Source organism: Mobula hypostoma, chromosome 6, assembly GCF_963921235.1.
Source record: "Mobula hypostoma chromosome 6, sMobHyp1.1, whole genome shotgun sequence".
In the NCBI taxonomy this organism is placed as follows: domain Eukaryota; kingdom Metazoa; phylum Chordata; class Chondrichthyes; order Myliobatiformes; family Myliobatidae; genus Mobula; species Mobula hypostoma.
In genome coordinates, this window is record NC_086102.1 from 115,532,671 (window position 1) to 115,556,881 (window position 24,211).

At 39.2% G+C, this 24,211-nt stretch overlaps 1 protein-coding gene across 5 annotated transcripts in view; it reads right to left on the reverse strand.

The window, feature by feature from the left end:
* pcnt (pericentrin) overlaps window positions 1-24,211 on the reverse strand; it is a 227,886-nt gene that overhangs the window by 103,902 nt on the left and 99,773 nt on the right. For 4 of the 5 annotated variants that reach the window (XM_063051522.1, XM_063051520.1, XM_063051519.1 and 1 more), the window contains 6 exons: window positions 17,768-17,898; window positions 13,788-14,008; window positions 12,126-12,349; window positions 9,354-9,519; window positions 7,796-8,002; window positions 553-588 (listed from right to left, as the gene is read on the reverse strand). In XM_063051522.1, the coding sequence (XP_062907592.1) occupies window positions 553-588; window positions 7,796-8,002; window positions 9,354-9,519; window positions 12,126-12,349; window positions 13,788-14,008; window positions 17,768-17,898 (985 nt within the window). The remainder of the gene's footprint in view (window positions 1-552; window positions 589-7,795; window positions 8,003-9,353; window positions 9,520-12,125; window positions 12,350-13,787; window positions 14,009-17,767; window positions 17,899-24,211) is intronic. The other variant, XM_063051521.1, reaches the window with a different exon arrangement.

The following is a 24,211-nucleotide window of genomic DNA, read 5'->3' on the forward strand; positions in this document are numbered from 1 at the left end:
CTCTGTTGTAAAACAAGCTAATGTTGCACTTTATAGACAAGGTCTAAAACAGAATAGTCCAATACTAAGTGAATGCTTGGATCTGCAAGAATATAGTAAAGAAAAAAGGAATGCAAGAGAAAATTCAACTTATATGTACTTTTCAACATGTAATTAATGCTTCTCTCCAGCACTTAAACAGAGAAATAAAAAGCTTAATGATCTTAGTGTTCCAATCTATAAAACAGTATACTGTACTCAAGAGTGCAAGGCTAGCTGTACCACTTCAAATTTATAAGTGGTGATTTTTGCAATGCATAAGTTTCATATAAATGTACACAAATGGCAAAATGAAATCAAAAATGGGCACAAAATATGAGGCACACCATGCTTGGAGTCTTGATTTGCACATGCACAGCATTTCACAGGCATAGTGAATTTAAAAAAAAGTTTGAAATTATTCTGACCAGATCAATTCAGCAACAGATCATAAATAATAAAATGCTTTAAAAAACATTCAAATACCACTTTATTTCAATGCAAACCAAACATTCCTTTCAAAAAGGGACAAACCTGAATCCCTTTTGATTATTGGTTGAGTTTGGTGGCCTGAGAAACAAAGAATTGAGAGAAGATAACCATCACAAACAAAATACAATGCACAGGCTCAGTACTATGTAGTAAACAAACCGGTAAATTTGGCACTAATATCTTGTGCTGCATATTCATTGGTGGAAAACAGCACACACATTGGAATCATTCAAGAAAACAGATTGTTAAAATCTGAAACAAAATCCAGATTTTAAATGATGAGTGGAAAGTTGATGCGGCGTAGTAACGGTGGTTAGCACAGCGCTTTATCGTGCAAGCGACAGGGGTTCAATTCCCACCACTGCCTGTCAGGAGTTTGTACGTTCTCTCCGTGACCGCACGGGTTTCTTCCCACAGTCTAAAGTCATACCAGTTAGTGAGGAGTTTGTACGTTCTCCCCGTGACCGCATGGGTTTCCTCCCATAGTCCAAAGTCAAACCAGTTAGCAGGTTAATTGGTCATTGTAAATTGTCCCGTGATGAGGCTACGGGTAAATTGGGGGTTGCAAGGCAGCACAGCTCAAAGGGCCAGAAGGGCCTACTCCGTGCTGTATCTCAAAAAAAAATTAAAATATACAGTACTTTCTAATCAACACTTGCTTCAATGGAAATTTCCCTCAAGTACAAATCATTAGGCCATCATAATAAACAAAAACTACAACAGTTTTTGTATTGGTTCATCAACCCAACTGATTTACCAAAGCTAACTTTCCACATAAATTGTGGCTGTATTTCTTGCCCAGAGGTGCAGGCAATGGTCCTAGGTAGTACCAGAAAGTTTAATTGAATTGGTTTCTCAACTTTTAGCCTACATCACCTTAACTCTTACATTATATAAAGAGCAATATAAAATACTAACCAGTGAGGATACAAGGCACAGGTTACATCAGGAACCAAGTACCTGCATGGAACAAATATCACACACTGTCCACTGAGCTACATAAGGACATGTAGAGTCATCGGGAGATGTAGCACAGAAACAAGCCTTCAACCCCATGGAGTCCATGCCAATCATCAACTACCCATTTACACCAATTCTACATTAACCCCATTTTTAAATTCTCCCCACATTCTCATCAACAGCCCCAGATTCTACACTCACCTACAATTTGAAATGATCAATTAATCTACCAAACTGCACGCTCTTGTGACATGGGAAAGAAACAGTACTTGGAGACAAAGTTATGGCGATAGATTGGATAAACTGGGTCTGTTCTCCCTGGAGTGAAGGAGGCTGAGGAATGACAATAGAAGTATATAAAATTATTAGAGACACAGATAGGGTAGTTAATCAGTGTGTTTCCAATTGCAAGATCCAGTCTCAATACCTTTGGGACCATAAAACACACCCAAGAATGCTAACAAATGCAATGCAATGTTAGCATTCATTTCAAGACAAAGAGAATACAAAAGCAAGGATGTAATGCTGAGGCTTTATACAGCATTGATCAGGACACACTTGGAGTATTGGGAACAGTTTTGGCTCCCTTTCCTAAGAAAGGATGTGCTGGCATTGGAGAGCACCCAGAGATTCAGGCGAATGATCCTAGGAATGAAATGAGTTAACCTATGACGAGTATTTGATGGCTCTGGGCCTGTAAGAATGAGAGAAAATCCTACTGAATATCGCCTTGGATAGAATGGGCATGGAGAGAACATTTCCCATAGTGAAGGAGTCCAGGACCAGAGAGCACAGCCTCAGCATACAAGGACATCTCTTTAGAACAGAAATGAGGAGGAATTTCTTTAGCCAGAGGGTGAGGAATACGTGGAGGCCAAATATTTGTGCATGTTAAAAGTGGATGTTATAGGCTCTTGATTAGTAAGGGCGTCAAAGGTTATAGCAGAAAGCAGGAGAGCGTGATCAAGAGGGATAATAAATCAGCCATGATGGAATGGTGGAGCAGACTCAATGGGCCGAATGGCCTAATTCTGCTCCTTTGCCTTATAGCCTTATGGTCAAGTGAGAGAAGTTTTGTCGTTTAATAGACTTCCTGAATTTTGTGGCAGTTTCAGTCTAAGAGGTACTTAATTTTTCCTGTGTAACCACGACCAGAACAGACTCTTCAACCAAAGCAAAGGAAAGTCGACAGTAAAGGATGCCATGGCTGGACATATCGGAATGGGAGTGGGAAGTGGAATTAAAACCACTATCATGATGAGGATACACTTAGTGTCCTTACATCACCTTATATTCCATTTGAGAAGCCTCCAACCTGATTGCATGAACATCGATTTCTCAAACTTCCAGTAATGCCCCCCAACAACGCCCCCCTCCATTTTCAGATGCTTGGATTTCCAGCATCTGCAGATTTTCTCTTGTTTGTGATGAGGCAGATTTTTTTCTATTTTAGAAAAACAAAATCTTCGGTGTGTAACCTGTCGCTTGTGGCATGGGAATACTGGCTTGCATGGTGTTCCTAATGCCAAGCATATAAGAACTGGTAATGTGGCCTTTTGCTCTTATGCACCAAAAACACGGAATACTCTACCAATTGAAATACGCCAAGCTGGTACTGTGGAATATTTCAAAACACTTCTAAGTACTTACTTTTTAATTTGGCCTACTTATAGAATTAATGTCTGCTGATGTTGACAATATATGTATATAGTTTGGTACATTTGAATACATTTTACTCAAAGTGTTTGTCTTATGATTTTTAATTTTATCTCATCTTTTTACGACTGTATTGATTTATTTTTACAATCTCTGTAAAGCATTTTGAAGCTACACCTTAATGTATGAAAGGTGCTAAGTTATTATTATTATTCCTACTTTTTCTCAGCTCAAACAGGTAAAACCTGAGGTAATGGCATAGCCAAACACACACAATTGCTAGGAACTGTCAGACTATTGAATAACGTTTAGTATTGTGGCTTTCTGAGGATTTACATAGATATTGCTGTGTAGGCCTAAATGTTTAATGCTATTGTGTAGTGACTTTGGGATGACACCAGCTGTAGATATTACCATTGGGGCAATGTATACCCTATTCATATTACATAGTTTTTCAATTTCCTTTTTTAATTCAGCACATTTCTGGTGTTTTTCACTTACCGATTTCAGTATGTTATGTGTTTAGAATGGCTAAATCTATTAAGCTGCCCTTGCTTGTTTATCCTCTAATATTATATCCATAGTGTTTGTATGGATTGTGCTAACTGTAATAATAGATCAGTCATAATATAATTGTAGGACTCTGACTCTAAAACAGGTTCAGGCTTGCATTTATACCAAGGTATGGTGTCTTCTATGAGTCTGTATTTAAAACAAGATTTTGGTGAATGGCTTTTGCCACTTGATTGTGCCTGTATAAGTAAACTGACTGAGTTAAACTGCTGCAGGATCCTATAATGTATTGGATTGTTTCTAGCTTCTTTTGGTGTTTTCTGCATTTAGCCTTGAATTTGTTGGTCTTTTATTATGTATTTTTGATTTTTTTTCCCTCTGTTAACTTCCTGGTCCCGTATTGCCACAAGGAATCATTCTATTTCTAAGAAGGGGTCTCCAACTCTGAGCCAGGAATTTGACGCTTCCATGTCAACATCTTGTCTGCTCAGATCATAGGGATGTCTTCCATGGAGGGTCATGATCTTCCGTTGGTTAATGTTTTCTTCTATAGTGATAATTTCTTCATTTTTCTGGGTTGTGCTTAAATTTAAGTTTAGTGATGCTCGCATGGAGAGTTGAATCCTGTTTTCATTGATGAAAGTATATCCTTAGAAGTTTTATTTGACTTGTGCAAATTATGTCTTTTCTTCCTCTTCCTTTTCATGTCCTATGAAGTGTATTTAAGTGGACTTAAGTTTTTTTTAAAAAATTTGTCATTTCAGTTCTTGTATTTCTTTGTAAACTTTCCAGATCAGTTTCGGACCAAGATATTATGCCGAAATAATATGTTAGTATGGCTATAGTGACAGTGTTTATTGCCTCTTATATTTTTACTATTGAGCCCTGTTTGGCAGATTTTCTTGAGCTTTGAATTAAAGTCTGTTGAAAGTTTTCCTTTTATTGCACTATGATCTTTTTTTTTGCTTGTCCATATCCATCTATTGGTTGTATTGTAATCTAATGTTCTGTTTTGTGTTCTATTAGCTCTATTGCACCTTTATGTTTAATATTCTGCACTTACCTAGTCCTAGGTTCATGTTTATACCTTTCAAAAATAGCTTTACTATTTGAGTACATAATTTGTTTCAGATTTGATACCCTATTTTTGTCTGATTCTGTAAATTAGAGAACAGGTTTAAATTAGAAAGACATGGTGGGCTTAGAGAGTCATCCTGATACATGCCTCTGTTTATTTCGAAAATTGTAGTTGTTCTTTTCTGGTTGTTAATAGATAGGGTGATTATAGTATGCCAATGCTTTATCAGATATTGCAAGAATTTCGCAAGTATTAGGCGAGGTTCATATAGATTAAAAATTCAATTAACCGCAAGTATGGAACAAAATCAAATGCATTTTGATAATCAATATAACATGAAAGATTTCTCTTTTTCCACCAGGCTTGATTTAGAACTACGGAATCTATTATCAGTTGTTCTTTACATCCCTTCATACCCTTATAGCATCCTTCCTGCTCTTCTGTAAGTACTGTATATTGTGGTTATCTAAGTGAGTGGTGATTAGTTGCGAGATACATGATGTTACAATTTTATATATAGTTTGTAAACAAGTAATAGAATGATATTTTGATGGGTCATTTGTGATTTGTGATTTCTTCTTTACAAAAGATGTGCTTTACCTTCAGGCACTTCTTCAGGATTTTTAAGAAAATTATTGATAAGTATTAATAGGTATGGATGAAGGCAAGTGATTTTTTTTTTTACACTGATTATGAATATTATCACTGCCGGTACTTTTCCCAGTTTTGGTTATGTTTTAATAACCACTTTTAGCACATCCATTGTAAGTTCAGGTATTTGCATTTCTTCAACTGCGTGTGTGCATTCCTTTCCCTCCCTAATCCAGCTCACTTCTTGATTGTGCGTCTCCCTGCTTGACCAGAGATTAATCCAAAAGTTCATCATCTTTGTGGTTGTTGGTAATTCTGTGCTAGGGTTGGTGACATTTTGGTGCGTTAAATTTAGTTTCAATTTCCTGTGTAAATCTTTTTCATTGTTCCCAAATTAATAATTCTGTTTTCTTTGTCTGGCATATTTCATGTATCTATTTAGTCTGGCTTTGTAGGCACCAAGCTTTATTTTAGTGTATCTATAAATTCTACAATGCTTTTGTTAGATTGACGTATCTTGCATGAACTTTGTACTTCCTTAGCTTTTCTCTTAACTTTTTATAATCCATTAGGTGGACTATTTCTGCGCTTAAGGTTTCAATTTTGTTTTGTATCCTCTCTGCCATTTCGGAGTTTTCATTTCATTACTCAGTTTTGGGTTTCTATGAATGAGTGCCTCTGTTTTGGAGCCATTGCACTGCACTGCTGTTAATGCGATGTAGTATGTTATTATGTGTAGTTCTTCAAATGTTTTCCCAAATATGGTGATAATATGATATTGTATTAACAACTTTTGCAAATTTCAATGACGCATTTTGTTTTGGTACGTAGGCCTTTTTGTTGGGTCAGTGCCCGTGTATTCTGTTAGTGTGATGTAGAATATTATTATTATTAAAGAAAGTAGTTGTCAGAATTTACAAAGTCCATTTCTCTGACATTATTTATCTCACAGAATTCTGCCAAGGTTGCTTCTCTTCAGCATATCAAGAATAAGGATTATGAACATATGATTTGCAACCCAGAGCTGATCAAATTGAAGGCAATAATGGATTGATATTGATGGATATATAGTTTATTCCACTGTGATATTTACTTTAAAAGGTCCAGATAGAGTGGGCATGGAGAGGATCTTTCCTAAAGTGGGAGAAATTGAGCACTAGAGGGCACAGCCTCAGAATACAAGGACATCTCTAAAGAGGAGAAATGAATAGGTGTCTTTTTTTAAAAAAAAGGAAGAGGGAGGAATTCACTGCCAGATCAGAATCAGGTTTATTATCACCGGCATGTGACGTGAAATTTGATAACTTATCAGCCGCAATTCAATGCAATACATAACACAGAATGGGAAAAAACAACAAAATAAAATAATAATATTAAATAAGTAAATCAATTACAGTATATGTAGATTGAATAGATTAAAAATCATGTATAATGGAAATACAGTTTAAAAGAGAGGTACTCTCCAAGGATTCAATACCCATTTAGGAATCGGATGGAAGAGGGGAAGAAGTTGAATTCCCGAATTGCTGAGTGTGTGCCTTCAGGCTTCTGTACCTCCTACCTGATGGTAAAGGGCAGGCCCTGGGTGCTGGAGGTCCTTAACAATGGACGCTTAGCCAGAGCGTAGTGAGTCTGTGGAATGCTCTGCCACAGACTGCAGCGGAGGTCAATCCGCAGGTATATTTAGGGCAGAAGTTGACCATTTCCTAATCAGTCAGGGCATCAAAGGATATGGCGAGAAGGCAGGTGTATGGGGCTGAGTGGGATCTGAGATAAGCCATGATGGAATGATGGAGCAGAATTAATGGGCTGAATTCTGCTCCTATATCTTATGGCTGTGGAAGCCAAGTAAATGGAGATATTTAAGACAGTGGCTGACAGGTTCTTGATTAGTAAGGGCACCAAAGGATTTATTTGATTTTAGAGAGACAACACAGAACAGGCCCCTCTGGCCCTTCAAAGCGCGCTGCCCAGCAATTTACCGATTTAACCCTCACCTAATCAGGGGACAATTTATAATGATGAATTAACGTACTAACCGGTATGCCTTTGGACTGTGGGAGGAACCTGGAAGATCCAGAGGAAACCCACATGCACACGGGAAGGAATGTACAAACATGCTTCCAGGGGATGCTGCAATTGAACTCTGAACTCTGACACCCTAACCCGTAACAGCATTGAGCTAAACCCTATGCTACTATGGCACTTATGGGGTGGGGGGGGGGGGAAAGAGAGAAAGAAGGCAGGAAAATAGTGTTAAGAGGGATAATAAATCTGCCATGATGGAACGGTGGAGCAGACTCAAATCGACAGAATAGCTTTATTCTGCTCCTATGTCTTATGGTTCTTCATGTTCTGGAAAAGCGTAAGATAAAACATCACTTTTTCTTTTAAAGGTCATTTTGTCTTATCAATCAGGAACAAAAACTGGGTAAGTGTGTAGCACATCGTAAACTGAGTAACCAACAGCCAAATGATGGTGCTTACCACGCTCTACTTCACTGCCAGCCATGACTTGTTTCTGGCGCAGTAGCAGATCACGTTCCTCACATAGCTGAAGGTTCTCTTGGTTGAGTTCATGAAGTTGTTTGCCTAGGAGTTCTACCTGTACGGCCAAGTGCTGTTCTGATTCTTCCTTCTTCTGCAAAGCTTCTTCTAGCAGTGCTTTCTCAGCAACATATCCGTCGATCAGACCTAGAGAAATATCAGAAAGGATCTAAGCAAGCTTAGGGTAAATATTTGAAACCAGGATTGAGCAAATAAAATCATTAGAAATTAAGGTGGGTGAAGTGCTTTTAAAATGGAGCAAGTTTTTCCATTACTTTTTTTTTTAATCAGAAAGGCAAAAACATACAATTAAGAAAAGAAGTTGATAAAGAAGATGTGAAAGATTCAAACAACAATAAATAAATGTTATATGAGAAATGGATTCAACTTTAAAAAATTGAAAATACTTGTCACTTTCTTGGTATAATTATCTGAATAGTAAGTAGAAAGCTCCAGTTTGAAGATAATACTGCTACTTCTGCTGCAAAGTGTTAACAAAGGACAGAGCCATTAGCCTAATCCAAGTGATTTCTGTACCAACATTTTTCTGGCTGGCACTAAAATAAAACTGTATGCCTGATGAATTTACTTGCCATCTTTAAAACAATTTAAATATAATTTATTCCAATTTTTTGGATGGGCCACCAACTGGATACAACAGATTAAAGATTTCAACAGCTTTTTCATCTTGGTCTGTCTAACTATTGCCAATATTTGCCTCTGTTGTCTGTGACATAAGCAGTAAAGTCAGGAGATAGCACTTTTTTTGGCATAAATTAAATGGATTCTGAATCCCACTACAGAAAAGCTGGGTGAATGTTTGAGAAATATAAATGCCATTCCATAATCTATTGATTCCTGACATCATTACAAATGCCTCCATGATCTCTTCAGCCACCTCTTTCAGAGCTCTGGGATGTATTTGTTGACGGTTTGAGTTTTGCAGATTTCAAAAGAATACACAAGCTGCTGGAGACCCTGCATTTCTATTTTCATCCTCTCTTCACAAATCTTCTTCCATGCTACTGCCAACATGTACAATTTCTAGGGAATGTGTTTTATTAGCCAATTAGCATGGGATCTAAAATGCATTCTAGACAGAAATAACATGCGAAGTACATATGTATGTCACCATATACTATCCTGACATTCGCTTCCTTGCAGGCATTCACAGTAAACAAAAATACAATAGAATCAATGAAAAACTGCACGTCATATATTGAGGAAGCAGTAATAAATAAGGAAATAAAATGTGTAACAACAATAATAATCTGGAGAATTCAAACTGCACAATAAGAAAGTTGCCAACTTAGAACTCTGAATTCAATCAAATACTCAACATTAATCTGGGACAAACAAATTTAGTCCTATTAGTTTTGCAATAGTAAAGAAAAAGCATGCATTCAAAATACACATTCAAATACAAAATTTTTAAAGTTCCATTTTCCATACTTGTAGCAACAATCTTACACAATGTTTCTCATATTCACAATCTTACCTTCAGCTTTGTGGAGCTCCAATGCCAGTTCACTCTTCGCCTCAGATTCACAATTGAGATGTTCTATCAATTTTTGGTGCTGTTTGCCAATTAGCTCCACAGTGTCTATGCTTTGAGGCATGAAACCTTCCTCCACATGTTCTTGGATTCTGTAATTTTGCATCAACTGTACCAGAACAAATGTATCAAATTAACAAAAGGCAAATGCTGAACATTAACTTATTAAAACTATTAAAAGGCAATGTCTGGCACAGGTTTCCACAGCATCACACTAAGTCTAAATCCAAAAGGAAGTTGAAATAATTTTCTTCCTAACAATTCTTAAGTTGTTAGTACAGTTTAATTCAGTGTCTTGTAGAGCCTAGTTTACAGACCTATCCAAAATAAGGCATCGTAATAAAGTAATATGGGAATCTGAATCTAGGGAAATAGAACATAGAACTGTCCCCTAATGGCCCAATGTGGGCCGAACCAAATAAATTAGTTACCAAATATCCAGCTAAACTAATCCATTTTAGGCACCCACTACTCTGTAAAATAAAAACTTGTCCCTCACATCTCCTTTAAAATTACCATCTCTCACCTTAAATGCATGCCCACTGGTATTAGACATTTCAAACCTGGGGGAAAAGATACTGTCTACTCTATCTATGCATCTCAGTCTTATAAACCTCTATCAGATCAGCCCTCAGCCTCTGTCACTCCAGAGAAAATAACTCAAGTTTGTTCAACCTCCCTTCCCAACACATGTCCTCTAATTCTGGCAGCATCTTAGTAAACCTCTTTTGTACCTTCTCCAAAGCTATGACATCCTTCCTAACTGGCTACCTAGGAAGTGGCAATGATAGTCTGGATATAAATTTCTCAGAAACTGAATGCTGGCAAATTATGGAATTAGTGTATGCTACGTGAGAATATTTCCTATTCAAGATATCCAGCTGCATTTGTAATTTAGCTGAATGAAATGGTCAAGAGTTGTAACGTATAAAACTGATGATCATGAGGTGATGCCAATCTATGCTGAGTTAGCAGATATCATGCAACAGAATGCTAGAGAGTGAAATTATTGTCTATGTCACTGGTCTAGGAATGCGAGAAAAAAAGTCAAGTATTTTCTGTGGAAAAAATAACCAAATTTTAGACCCTTGCCTCAGACTGGAGGCAATGAGAAATAATGCTAGAAAGAGAAACAGTTAATGCCTCAAAGACATTCAAAGTTAATGCATTTATCAGAACTGGGAAAAAAGTGCAAACAATAGCACTGGACAGGGAGGAAAGATGGGTTAGAACAAAAGGAAACATGATTCAGCAAGAAGGAAGACACGTCAGGAACTAACCAGTTAGAACCTTTTGCAGCCATTTACAAAGTCTCACCTTTGGAGCAAATGCACAACTTCCCCACATCATAGCTGACAGAACCCTTGACCACATCTCATTTATATCCTGCAACTCCTTTCTCAATCCTACTCCTCCTGAACAGAACTCCCTGGCCCCTCTCCTTTCAACATACAACCTCCACATTCAAAGGATCACACTTCACGATTTCTGCCACTTCTAATCATTTCAAAGAATTGTCTCCTTTGTAACTCATTGTCTGCTCTTCTGCCCTTAAAGACCATGATGGTACTTCCCTAGACTATGATAAGAGATGCCACACTTGTCCTTTAACCTCTTCCCTTTTAACCAACCACAGAACCAAACAGTCCTTCCAGATGAAGCAAAATTTAACTTGCAATCTAACGTACTACATTCCGCCTTCACAAGGTTGGATTGATTTTTGCATAGGCAGGGAAGGAAAGGTTTTTGGGGAAAAGGCAGGTAGGTGGAGATGAGTCCATGACCAGATAAGCCATGATTTTACTGAATGGCGGAACAGGCTCAACGGGCCAGGTAGCTCCTATTTCTTATGTCTTTTTATGTCCTCTGCACTGGAGAAACCAAACACGGTTTTGCCGAAGTACCTACATACCTCCTGCTGTCTGTCACCACAATTCACTATCCTACTTCCACTCTGACTTTTGCCTGGAACCCCCTGCACTGCTATGAGACCCATTGCAAGCTATAAGGACAGCCACTTGCACTCAGTGGCCACTTCATTAGGTACAGGAGATGCCTAATGAAGTCGCCACTGAATGTAAGTTTGTGGTCTTCTGCGGCTGTAGCCCATACACTCCAAGGTTCAACATGTTGTGTGTCAGAGATGCTCTTCTGCACGCCACTGTTGAGTTACTGTCAGCATTCTCTCCTCCCATTAACAAGGCATTTTCACCCACAGATATGCTGCCCACTGGATGCTCTTTTGTTTCTCGTGTCATTCTCTGTAAACTCTACAGTTGTGTCTGAAAATCCCAGCAGTTCAGCAGTTTCTGAGATACTCAAAACACCCGGTCCAGTACCAACAATCATTCCACAGTCAAAGTCAGATCATTTTCCTTCCCCGTTCTGATGTTTGATCTGAACAACAAATGAACCTTTTGACCATGTCTGCATGTTTTCATGCATTGAGTTGCTGCCACAAGATTGGCTGATTAGATATTTGTATTAAAGAGCAGGTTTACAGGTGAACCCTATAAAGTGGCCACTAAATGCATATAAACTGCTTATTAGAACATGCCTCAAAGAATTCTCCATACAAGAGAGCAGGGATGATTCAGTCACTGAATATATTCAAGATGAAATGGGTTAGATTACTCTGATACTAAAGGAATAAGGAAAAAAGAGTTATTGAGTAAAAGGGGCCCTGAGGTAGCAGATCAGCTGAACAATACTAACTTGTCTTGTGGACATGGTGACCAATTCCAGCAATTTTCCCACAGCAGCATGCAAACGCCCACACGTGCTGAGTATCAGCTCCTCATTTTCATGCCCAACATCAGGCCCAGCGAACATACTTTCTGACAGCCACTGAGAAAGCTCCAATTGTTCATCTGTCAATGCTGACCATAAGCTGGTGTCCTCAGTGATAGCAGTACTTTCGTGACTGGTGTTCAGATTACCTAAAAAGTACAAAATGAATGAAAGGAAAAGTGCAGCTGGCTGTTCACAATCTATACTATATATCCTCTGTAATTATAGACAATAAGACTACAAGGTATAGGAGCAGAATTTGGCCATCTGGCCCATCGAGTCTATTCTGCCATTTCATCACAGCTGATACAATTTTCATCTCTGCACCAGTGCCCTGATCAATCAAGAATATATCAACCTTTGTCTTAAATATACCCTATGATCTGGCCTCCACAGCCACCCGTGGCAACAAATTTCACCATTCTCTCGCTAAAGAAATGCCTCCTCATCTCTGTTCTAAAAGGATACCCCTCTATTCTGAGGCTGTCTCTCCCGGTATTAGACTCTCCCACCATAGGAAACATCCTCTCCACATCTACTCCATCAAGGCCTTTCACCATTCGATAGGTTTCTATTAGGTCATTCTGAAGTCTAGTGAGTAGAGGCCCAGAGCCATTAACACTTTTCATATGACAAGCCACTGAATCCTGAAATAATTTTTGTGAACCTTCTCCAGTTTCAGCACATCCTTTCTAAGGGGCCCAAAACTGCTCACAATGCTCAAAGTGAGGCCTCTCCAGTGCGTTATAAAGTCTCAACATTACATCCTTGCTTTTATATTCTGGTCTTGAAATGAATGCTAACATTGCAAGTCCTTCTTGTAGCCTCGCTACTTCTCAAAACTACCTGCACATCCACCTATCTTCGTATTTTCTGCAAACTTTGCAACAAAGCCATCAATCCCATCATTGACAAATAATGTAAAAAGAATCAGTCCCTACACAAACTCCTGTGGAACACCACTAGTCGCCAGCAGCTAGCCAGAAAAGGCTCCCTTTATTTCCACTTTTTGCCTCCTGCCGATCAGCCACTGCTTTATCCATGCTAGAATCTTTCCTGTAATACCACGGGCTTGTAGCTTGTTAAGCAATCTCATGTGTGGTACCTTGTCAAAGGCCTTCTGAAAATCCAAGTATACAACATCTACCGATTCTGCTTTGTCTATCCTGCTTGTTATTTCTTCAAAGAATTCCAGATTTGTCAAGCAAGATTTTCCCTTGAGGAAACCATGCTGACTACGGCCTATTTTATCACTTGCCTCCAAGTACCCTGAGACTTCACCCTTTACAATCAACTCCAACACCTGTTCATCAGGATAGGTGCAGTTGGCAGATCTGCTGCTTCTGAGCTCCAGTGGTCCGTACACACATGACCTCTCTGTGGAGTTTGTACATTCACCCCGTGACTGTACGTTCCCTCCCATACCCCAGCAATGTGAAGGTCCTGTAGACTGACCTAGCATGCTGGTAAGTGGTAGTATCTGGCAAAATAAAATGGAATTAGTGTAAATAGGTGCTTAATGATTGGAATGGACTCTATATGCCACAGGGCTATTTCTGTATGCTATAGGCAAACTAGCAGGCATACCTTTGTCGCTTTCCAGCAAGGCTTTTGTTTTCATCCACGGAGCTCTGCCTCTGGCTCCCGCCAGACTCTGATTATTTCGTTCATCCACTGAATTCCCAGGCTGCCCACTAATTAAGCACTGTTCAATTTGCTTATTGATCATATCTTCTGAAGAAAATGTCATTTTCACCACCTCTGAAAACAGCCTCAACACTCGCTCATGAGAAATCTCCAGGTTTTTCCTGAGTGGTAACAAAAGACACCAATTTACTATATAGACTAATGAAAGTACTTCAAAAATATTACACACTGGAGTGTTAGCTTTGTCTACATCATCAGAAGTTAATTCAACATTGTTTCCAATAGTAATAACTCTGTGTTAGATGCTCCAAAGACATCTCTGTGTTAGATGTTCCTGTATAAACGTAGCCCAAGGCTGCAACAGAGCAGAGTTCAATCTTTTCAGGCATTAAGCAGTAACTTTTATACTATGGTTAATTAGATATACGGATACTTAAGATCAGCTGGCATCTTCTCAGTACAGGCAAGCCATTGGATAAGGCATAAGGAAATCTGAATCCGACTTCAGAATAAGAAGCAATAAAAAAACTGAAAGATGATATTGCAATTCACTACTTGAGATTCAAATGGAGAATATTTACACCAGGTTATTTATTCGGCCCTGTAAGAGCAACAGTGAAAAGTGGTGTGCCTCAGGGATCAATGTTGGATCCTCTGTTGTTTGTCTTGTACATTAATGATTTGGATGAGAACAAAGATAGCGTATTCAGATAGTTTGAGGATCATCCAAAATAGGTGGCATAGTGGATTGTAAAGGTGGTTGTCTAAATTATACAGGAATTAGATCAACTGGGAAAGTAGGTAGAAGTAAATTAAATCAGGCAATTGTGGTGATGCATGCACAGCGACTGGTAGTGCCCTGTGGAGCGTTGTAGAACAGATAGACCTAGGAGAATAAGTGTACAGTTCCCTAAAAGTGATGACACGGTTAGACAAGCTGGTCAATAAGGCATGGTGCAAGCCTTCATTGTACAGGGCATTGAGTACAAGATTTGAGATATCATGTTATAGCCATTCAAGATGTTGGTGAGACTGCACTTGGAAACTGTGTGCAGTTCTATTCACCAAACACAGGAAGAATGTGACTAAGCTAGAGAGCGTGCAGGAGTGTTTCACAATGATATTGCTGAGACTGGATGGGGTAGAACTGTTCTCCCTGGAGTGAAGGAGGTTGACAGGTGATCTTAAACAGAATTATAAAATCATAATGGCAGAAATGTCAGAAATAGTCTTTTCCCCCCCTCAGAGTAGGTGAGTCTGAAACAAGAAGGCATAGGTTGCAGGTAAGAGGGGAAAGATTTAATGGTTACCTGAAAAAATTATTCCACACAAAAGATGGTGCGTAAATGCAATGAGGAGCCAGAAGACGTGGTAAAAGACAGCATTGCAGCACTTAAAAGACATGTAAAACATTTAGGGATCTGGACCAAACGCAGGTAGACATCTGGGTCAGCAATGCCAAAATGCGCAAAGGGCCTGTTTCAATGCTACAGGGCATTAACCTCAATCACATTTTAAGTTACAAATGCATGAGGGATGGGAGAACAAAAGAGCATAAGACATAAGAACAGAATTAGGCCAATATGCGATGTCTGTGGTAAGATGGAGAAAAGGAGAGACCAAACTAATTACGATGATAATACTAGCTCAAAAAGGATTAAAAAGGGCTGTGAATAAAACACTGTGATTCAGGAACAGCTTCTTCCCCTCTGCCATCCGATTCCTAAATGGACATTGAAGCTTTGGACACCTCCTCACTTCTTTTAAATATACAGTATTTCTGTTTTTTGCACATTTAAAAAAGTTTATTCAATATACCTAATCGATTTATTTGTTTACTTATTATTGTTTTATTTTACTATTATTTTTTCTCCCTCTGCTAGATTATGTACTGCATTGAATTCTGCTAAGTTAACAAATTTCACGTCACGTGCCGGTGATAATGAACCTGATTCTGATTGCATCTTATAGTCTCAGCTACTACTTATATAGAAACATGGAAACCCGACAACACAATACAGGCCCTTCGGCCCACAATGCTGTGCCGAACATGTACTTACTTTAGAAATTACCGAGGGTTACCCATAGCCCTCTAGTTTTCTAAACTCCATGTACCCATCCAAGAGTCTCTTAAAAGACCCTATTATATCCGGCTCCACCACCATTGCGGGCAGCCCATTCCATGCATTCACCACTCTCTGAGTAAAAAACTTACCCCTGATATCTCCTTGATAATTCATGAAATGAATTGGCTAGATGACTCACTTCTGTGATTATGGAACCTTATGATGAAGCCAAGGTGCATCCTGTTTTCAATGGATAAAAGCTATCTAGTGGTATTGAGATACAGCCTGGAGCCAACCACACGTTTCTCCTGCACCTACCTGCACGACTAGTACAGTGAAGGAGAGTGGTAACAAATCACAACTTATGCCAAACTGGCTAGCTCCAATTATATCACCAGCTAAATGACTATAAAATAACTATATTTGGCTCATTATCAGTTTTGCCTTCAATATACTATAGTTCCAAGCAAACTGATCACCAAAGTCCGAGACTAGAGAACCAATACCTCCCTCTGCAACTGGGTCATTGACTTTCTGACCAAAAGACCACACCAGTAAGGACAGGTAGCAGCACGGCCACCATGATTATTCTCAACACTGGTGCCCAACAAGTCTGCATCCTCAGCCCCTTATTCTACTCCCTACAGACTCTTGACTGTGTTGCCAGAATCTACTCTAACTCTATCTACAAGTTTGCACACGATAACACTAGCATGGGCCATATCTCAAATAATGACGACTCAGTAGTACAGGAAAGAAAAATGAGAGCTTAGTAAGGTGCTGTTATGACAACAATCTTTCCCTCAATTTCAGCCAAAAAAAAAATTTATTGCTGACTTCAGGAAGAAGGGCAATGTCTCTATCAACAGTGTTCAGGTCAAGAGGGTTGAGAGCTTTGAGTTCCCAGAACATCACCAATAACCTGTCCTGACAACCACAGAGATGCTATGGTTAAAAAAGGTTTAAAAAAAACCAATGCCTGTATTGACATTGATCGGCTTTTATTGATACATCCTACTGTATTTGGTGGATTACAGATTGCTCTGCTCGTGATCTCAAAACCATAGAGTTGTGAACACAGCTCAGCATATCATGAAAACCCGCTGCCCCTCTCTGGACTCTGTCTATATTTCTTACTGCCTGGGCAAAGTAGTCAGCATAATAAAAGACCCCATCCCCCCAGATATTCTCTCTTTTCTCCTCTCCCATTGGGCAGAAGCTACAGGAGCCCGAAAGCACATGCCACTAAGCTCAAAGATAGCTTTTATCCTACTGTTAGAAGAAACTGAATGGTTTCCTGTGCAATAAAATGGACTATTGACTTAACAATCTACCTCATTGTGAATTGGTATCCTATCGCCTATCTGCATGCACTTTCTCTGTAATTGTTACATTTTATTCAACATTCTGATATTGTCTTATCATCTTCTACTTCCTCAATGCACTGTGTAATGAATAGTACGCAAGCTTTTTACTGTACCTCAATACACATGACAATAATAAGCCTATCCAGTCATTCACTCAATCTATATCACGTTGCAGAACCATGATATCATTGTCACAATATGCCCTCCCATATATCTTCACATCAACAAATCTGGATACTTTACAGTCTGCCCCTTTTCTGGATAATTACTATAAATCATGAATAATTGCAACCAAGCAGTAAACCTTGGGTCACTCCATTAGTTGTGTCCTTCCAGCCTTAAAAAATCCATTTATTCTCTTTCGTCTATGCTACAACCAATTTTCAATTCACTGCTAATACACTTCTGACAATACCACAAGTTCTTATTAGGTGACAGCCGGTAAAATGTCTTCTGAAGAAGCAAAGGCAAAAATGCCAAAAGTTACCGTTCATTTGTTACTCGTTCAAGGTCTGAGCGCAGCATTGCAACCAGATTGCCTCCTTCTTCATTTTCTCGATCTCGACGCTCCAATAGAGTATCCAGCTCCGAGCTCTTGTCCTGTATTTCTTTCTGCAGCTAAGGAAATAACCAGAGAAAAACTAAAATCTAAAGACTGGTCACTCAGGTTTTACTTATTTTCACACAAAAAACAAAAACTACATGAATGAACTTGGGGATTGTGTCTGCTTTCACCACTTTGTTCCACGCTCACACCACCCCCAAAGAAGAGCTCCACACCCCCACCAGTTTCCCCTTAAATATTTCACCTTTCACTCTAAACCCATGACCCTAGTTCTAGTCTCACCCAACCTCAGGGGAAAGAGGCTGTATGTATTCACTGTATCTAACCCTCTCATAACTCTGTATACCTATATAAGATCTTCCCTCATTCTCCTACGCTCCATGGAATGAGGTCCTAACCTATTTGACGTTTCTCTGTAACTGAAGTCCTCTAGTCCTGGTAACATCCTTGTAATTTTTTTGCTACGCTTCCAAGTTTACTGATACCTTTCCAGTGGGTAGGTGACCAGATTGCATACAGTACTCCAAATTTGGCCATAAAACTTCAACATCCCAACTCCTGTACTCAATACTTCGATTTATGAAGACCAACGTGTTAAAAGCTCTCTTTACGACCCTATCCATCCGTGATATCACTTTCAAGCAATTATAGATCTATACTCTCAGTTCCTCTTGTTTTCCTGTCGTCCACTGGGTAAATCCTATCCTGGTTTGGCTATTTCTTATCATAATGGACCATGCCACTATCAATTTCTATTAAAAAAAAAGGAAGCTGGTTAAGTATCTTGACTTGTGATTAAAACTGACAGCATAAAAAAAAGGAACAAAACCAGTTGTCGTATTACTGACATCATTAATGTATGCGCCTTCATATTGTTTTATTTGAATGATGTTCTCAATTTCCTTTCTCAGTTCTGGGACTTATCAGGGTTAGACAGTAGATAAAAGATTTTCACAAGACTAGGCAACATGTTGTTATGGGTGAAAATGAGTGACAAGAGACAGAGCAACAAGACAGTCTCATTTAATTGAGTAATTAACTTAAAAGGGAATTGACAGAGAACTGAATATAGTAGCCCTATCAGAGAGGCTAAAGGGGAGGACAGGAAATATAAACAATATATTAAATGCTGGGAAGTATTTTACAGTAAAGGCGCTCTGTTGAAACAAGTAATGCAAACCTTAAACAGGGATGACAAAGATATTTTGAAATATGCAGGATTTTACTTTGTTAGGGATACATAATGTCACCTGGATCTTGCGAGATTGCCACTTTCAAGGATTCTTTACAACTCATGCTCTCAGTATTATTTTTATTTGCACAATTTGTCTTCTTTTGCACATTGGTTTGTCAGTCTTTGTCTATGTATAGCTTTTTGTAAACTTTATTGTACTTTTTTCCCTGTAAATGCCTGCAAGAAAATGAATCTCAAGATATTATATGGTTATATGGTAATATACGTATATGTACTTTGATAATAAATTTGCTTTTAACTTTAAAACTTTTGTTTAGCAATTTGCCAACTTTGATGGCCATCACTGCAGCAGGATTTGTACTATGTCAAAAAGCTCTCCTTGGTTCACCTCAAAAATTCGACCCCTTTGAACCTTATATGCAAAGGCTACGCCAGTTAATATCCCACCATTGCTCTGCACTGTGGCAGCAGGTTATTATTATAGAAGAGATGAGTTTAAACTCTATTTCCCTCGTGCATTGTTTTGCAACTGATTATTTGTTTTATCTCTTTATTGCATCCTGCCATCCTGCCTTCTACCCACTGTATTCCAGGGCCATGAAATAAATTCCCTGTGCTACTCCCCTCTTCTGATTAACAATTATCATTCTATTGAGTCTCTATTATACCTTTCATTCTGCTAATTGTGAAGTGCAATTTGTTAGGTAATAAAGACTAACAGAAAGGACAGTAAAACATAGACACATGGGGAAAAGCACTCATGGAATCTATTGCTTGTGAGGCAAGGAAAACAAGCCTTCATAACACACAAACTAAGTCTCAGTCAGACTACTGTATTCAGTATGGGTGCCAGACTTTTGGAAAATGTTAAAGCCTGAGGGAGACTTAGTAGAAACATATCAGAAGAAAGACAGCACAGTAGCGTAACATTTACAGTGTCAACAATGTGTTCAATTCCTGCCACTGTCTGTAAGGACATTCTCTGTGACCATGTGGCTCTGGTTTCCATCCACAGTTCCAATCTATACAGGTAGTAAGAGTTAGTAAATTGTGGACATGCTATGTTGGTGCCAGAATCATGGTGACACCTGTGTGTGGCCCCCACCACAACCCTTAGACTGTATTGGTTGTTGGCACAAACGACACATTTCCCTGTATGCTTCAATGCACGTATGACAAATAATGCTAATTTAATTGTTATTTTTTTTTAAAAGAGTTCAATTTTATGGGGAGACTAAAAAAGATTTTTAAAAGATATTCAAACTCAAAGAGTCTGGATTAAATAAATATTGGAGGTATTCTCAAACCAGACTGCTTATGATTTTAAATATGTTCTATTGATCAGACAATGTTCAATTTCAATCGTTTACTTCCCTCATTATGAATCATTCATGCCTGCACACTGATCAGGTCTGTGACTAGTGGTGTTACACAGGGATCCATGCAGGGGCCTCTGCTGTTTAGAACTTGGATGAAAACATGAATGGATGGGTTTGTGGATGACATGAAGATTGGTAGCATTGTGTGCAGTATAGTCAAATGATACAGCAGGATATAGATCAGTTGCAGATACGAGTGGAGTAGGGAAGTAACAAATCAAATCTGATCTGGGCAACTGTAAGGAAATCAAATGTAAAGAAAAATGTACACAGTTAATGTGGGATCCTGAACAGTGTTACAGTACAGAAAGATCTTGGGTTCTCTGAAAATGGCCACAGAAGTTGATAAGATGATGAGGAAAGCATACAGCATGTTTGATTTTATTAGTTGAGCCACTGGGTTCCACAATCAGGAAATTGCATTACACCTTTATAAAACTCTAGTTAGGCCACATCTGGAGTATTGTATTCAATTCTGTTCACCTCACTATAGGAAGTCAAGGCGGTAGAAAGAGTGCAGAAGAGGTTTACCAGGAAACTGCCTGGATTAGAGGGTATGTGCAATGAGGAAAGGGAGGACAAACGGGTTATTTTCCCTAAAGGGGCAGAGGCTGAGGGGAGACCTGATAAGACTGTGAAGTATAGATTGAGTAGATGGCAGGTATCATTTTCCCAGGGTGGAAATGTTTAATACTAGAGTGTATGTACTTAAGTTGAGAGGAGGAAAGTCCAAAGGAGATGTGTGGTTCAGGAGATGCTTTTTTAAAAAAATCAGTGATGGGGTGTCTGGAATGTGCTGTCCAAAGTGGTGGTGGAGGCAGATATGGCATAAGTATTAAAGTGACTCATAGATAGACACATAAGTATGCAGAGAATGCAGGGATAAGGACCATTTGCAGGCAGAAGGGATCAGTGTAAATATCAGCAGAAGCTTAGTTCAGCAAAAGGGGCTGTTCCTGTGCTGTACTGTTCAATATTCTAACCACCGGCGTGCACAGCTACAGTTTGTGGAAACTGGAAGATCTATTACAGCCACACTGCAAGTTCAACAATGCCACCCAAACTCAGGAAAATCAAGGAAAGTACACACATCGGAACGCTGCTTCTAAGTTTGACTCTGTTATGACAGTGTATAATGCTATTCCCGTTTCTATCCCTGGAGCAAAGATCTTGAAGATCTAGCTAACTGTGGATGCAGCAGTTAGTGTAATTGCGAGGATGGCGCTGGAAGTGTGATGACACTTGTGGGCTGCCCCAAGCACAATCTCACTGATTTGATACCACACAAATGACACATTTCACTATGTTTCGATGTACATGTGACAAATAAAGTTCATCTTTAAACAGAACGTGTATAAGATCACAAGACAAAGGAGCAGAAGTAGGCCATTCAGCCCATCGAGTCTGCTCCGCCACTCCACCATGAGCTAAACTACTCTCCCATCTAGTTCCAATTTCTTGCTTTTTCCCCATATCCCTTGATACCCTGACTAATTAGATACCTATCAATCTCCTCTTTAAACACCCTCAATGATCGGGCCTCCACAGTTGTATACGGCAACGAATTCCATAAATCCTCGACCCTCTGGCTAAAAAAATTTCTCCTCATCTCTGTTTTAAATAAGTACCCTCTAATTCTAAGGACTGTTGCCTCTTGTCCTGGACTCACCCACCAAGGGAAACAGCCTTTCCACATCTACTCTGTCCGACCCTTTCAACATTCGAAATGTTTCTATGAGATCCCTTCTCATTCTTCTATACTCTAATGAATACAGTCCAAGAGCCAACAAACGCTCATATGTTAGCCCTTGCGTTCCAGGAATCATCCTCATAATCTTCTCTGAACTCTCTCCAACATCAGTACATCCCTTCTAAGATAGGGGGCCCAAAACTGCACACAGTATTCCAAATGAGGTCTCACCAGTGCCCCATAGAGCCTCATCAATACCTCCTTACGCTTATACACTATTCCTCTTGAAATGAATGCCAACATAGCATTCGCTTTCCCTACCGCCGATCCAACTTGGTGGTTAACCTTTAGGGTATCCTGCACGAGGACCCCCCAAGTCCCTTTGTACTTTCGATTTTTGAATTTTCTCCCCATCTAAATAATAATCTGCCCGATTATTTCTTCTTCCAAAATATACAATCGTACATTTTTCAACATTGTATCTCATCTGCCATTTCTTTGCCAACCTTCCTAAACTGACCAAGTCTCTCTGCAACCTTTCCGTTTCTTCAACACTTCCTGCTCCTCCACCTATCTTGGTGTCATCCGCAAACTTAGCCACAAAACCATTTAATCCATAATCTAAATCATCAATATACATTGTAAAAAGAAGTGGCCCCAACACTGACCCCTGCGAAACACCACTAGTAACCGGCAACCAATCAGAATAGGATCCCTTTATTCCCACCCTTTGCTTTCTGCCTATCAGCCAATGCTCCACCCATTTCAATATCTTTCCTGTAATTCCGTGGGCTATCATCTTATTAAGCAGCCCCTTATGCGGCACCTTATCGAAGGCCTTTTGAAAATCCAAATACACAACATCCACAGCCTCTCCCTTGTCAATCTTATTTCAGATTACCTCAAAAAATTCCAATAGGTTGATGAGGCAGGATCTTCCCTTCATGAAACCATGCTGGCTTGGGTCTATCTTGTCATGCACCTCGAGATATTTCATAACCTCGTCCTTGAGGATCGACTCCAATAACTTTCCAACTACCAATGTCAGACTAATAGGTCTGTAATTTTCTTTTTGCTGCCTCCCTCCTTTCTTAAATAGCGGAACTACATTTGCGACCTTCCAGTCGTCCGGGCCAATGCCAGAGTCTATTGATTCCTGGAAGATTATTTCCAATGCCTCCACAATCTCCAAAGCCATCTCCCTCAGAGCCCGTGGGTGCACCTCATCCGGTCCGGGAGACTTAGCTATTCTTAGTCCATTTAGCTTCTCAAGCACTTTCTCTCTGGTAATCTTGACTGTACCTAATTCTATTCCCTGAGACCTCTGGCTATCGGGTATGTTGCTAATGTCTTCTTCCACTGTGAAGACTGATGCAAAATACTCATTCAGTTCCCCTGTCATCTCGTGTTACCCATTATAATTTCTCCAGCATCATTTTCAATCGGTCCTTTAACTACCTGTGTCACTCTTTTACTCTTCATATATTTTAAAAAACTCTTAGCATCCTTTTTATGTTAATTGCCAACTTCCTTTCATAATTCATCTTTTCTTTCCTAATGACTTTCCTAGTTTCCTTCTGTAAGTTTTTAAAAGTCATTCAGTCCTCAGTTTTCCCACTAATTTTTGCTTCCTTGTATGCTGTCTCTTTTGCTTTTATTTTAGCCTTAACCCCTCTCGTTAGCCACATTTGTACCATTTTTCCATTCATGATTTTCTTTTTTCTTGGAATATATTTTTCCTGCACTTTCCTTATTTCTTGTAGGAATTTCACCCAAATCTGCTCTACCGTCCCTTCATCTAGCTTACTTTTCCAATCGATTTTGGCCAGTTCCTCTCTCATACCACTGTAATTTCCTTTGTTCCACTGAAATATCGATACACCTGATATCAGCCTCTCCTTTTCAAATTTGAAACTGACTCAATCATATTACGATCACTACTTCCAGGAATACATTTAGGTCGGCATGACTATCGCCATAGGCAGAATATGTTGGCAATGCCAGTCAATACTGAGTTTTGCCAATGATCAGTCAAAATATAATAGTCTCCTAGTGCCCTGACCAATATTTATTCCTCAATCATCAAAATTACTACCTCTGTT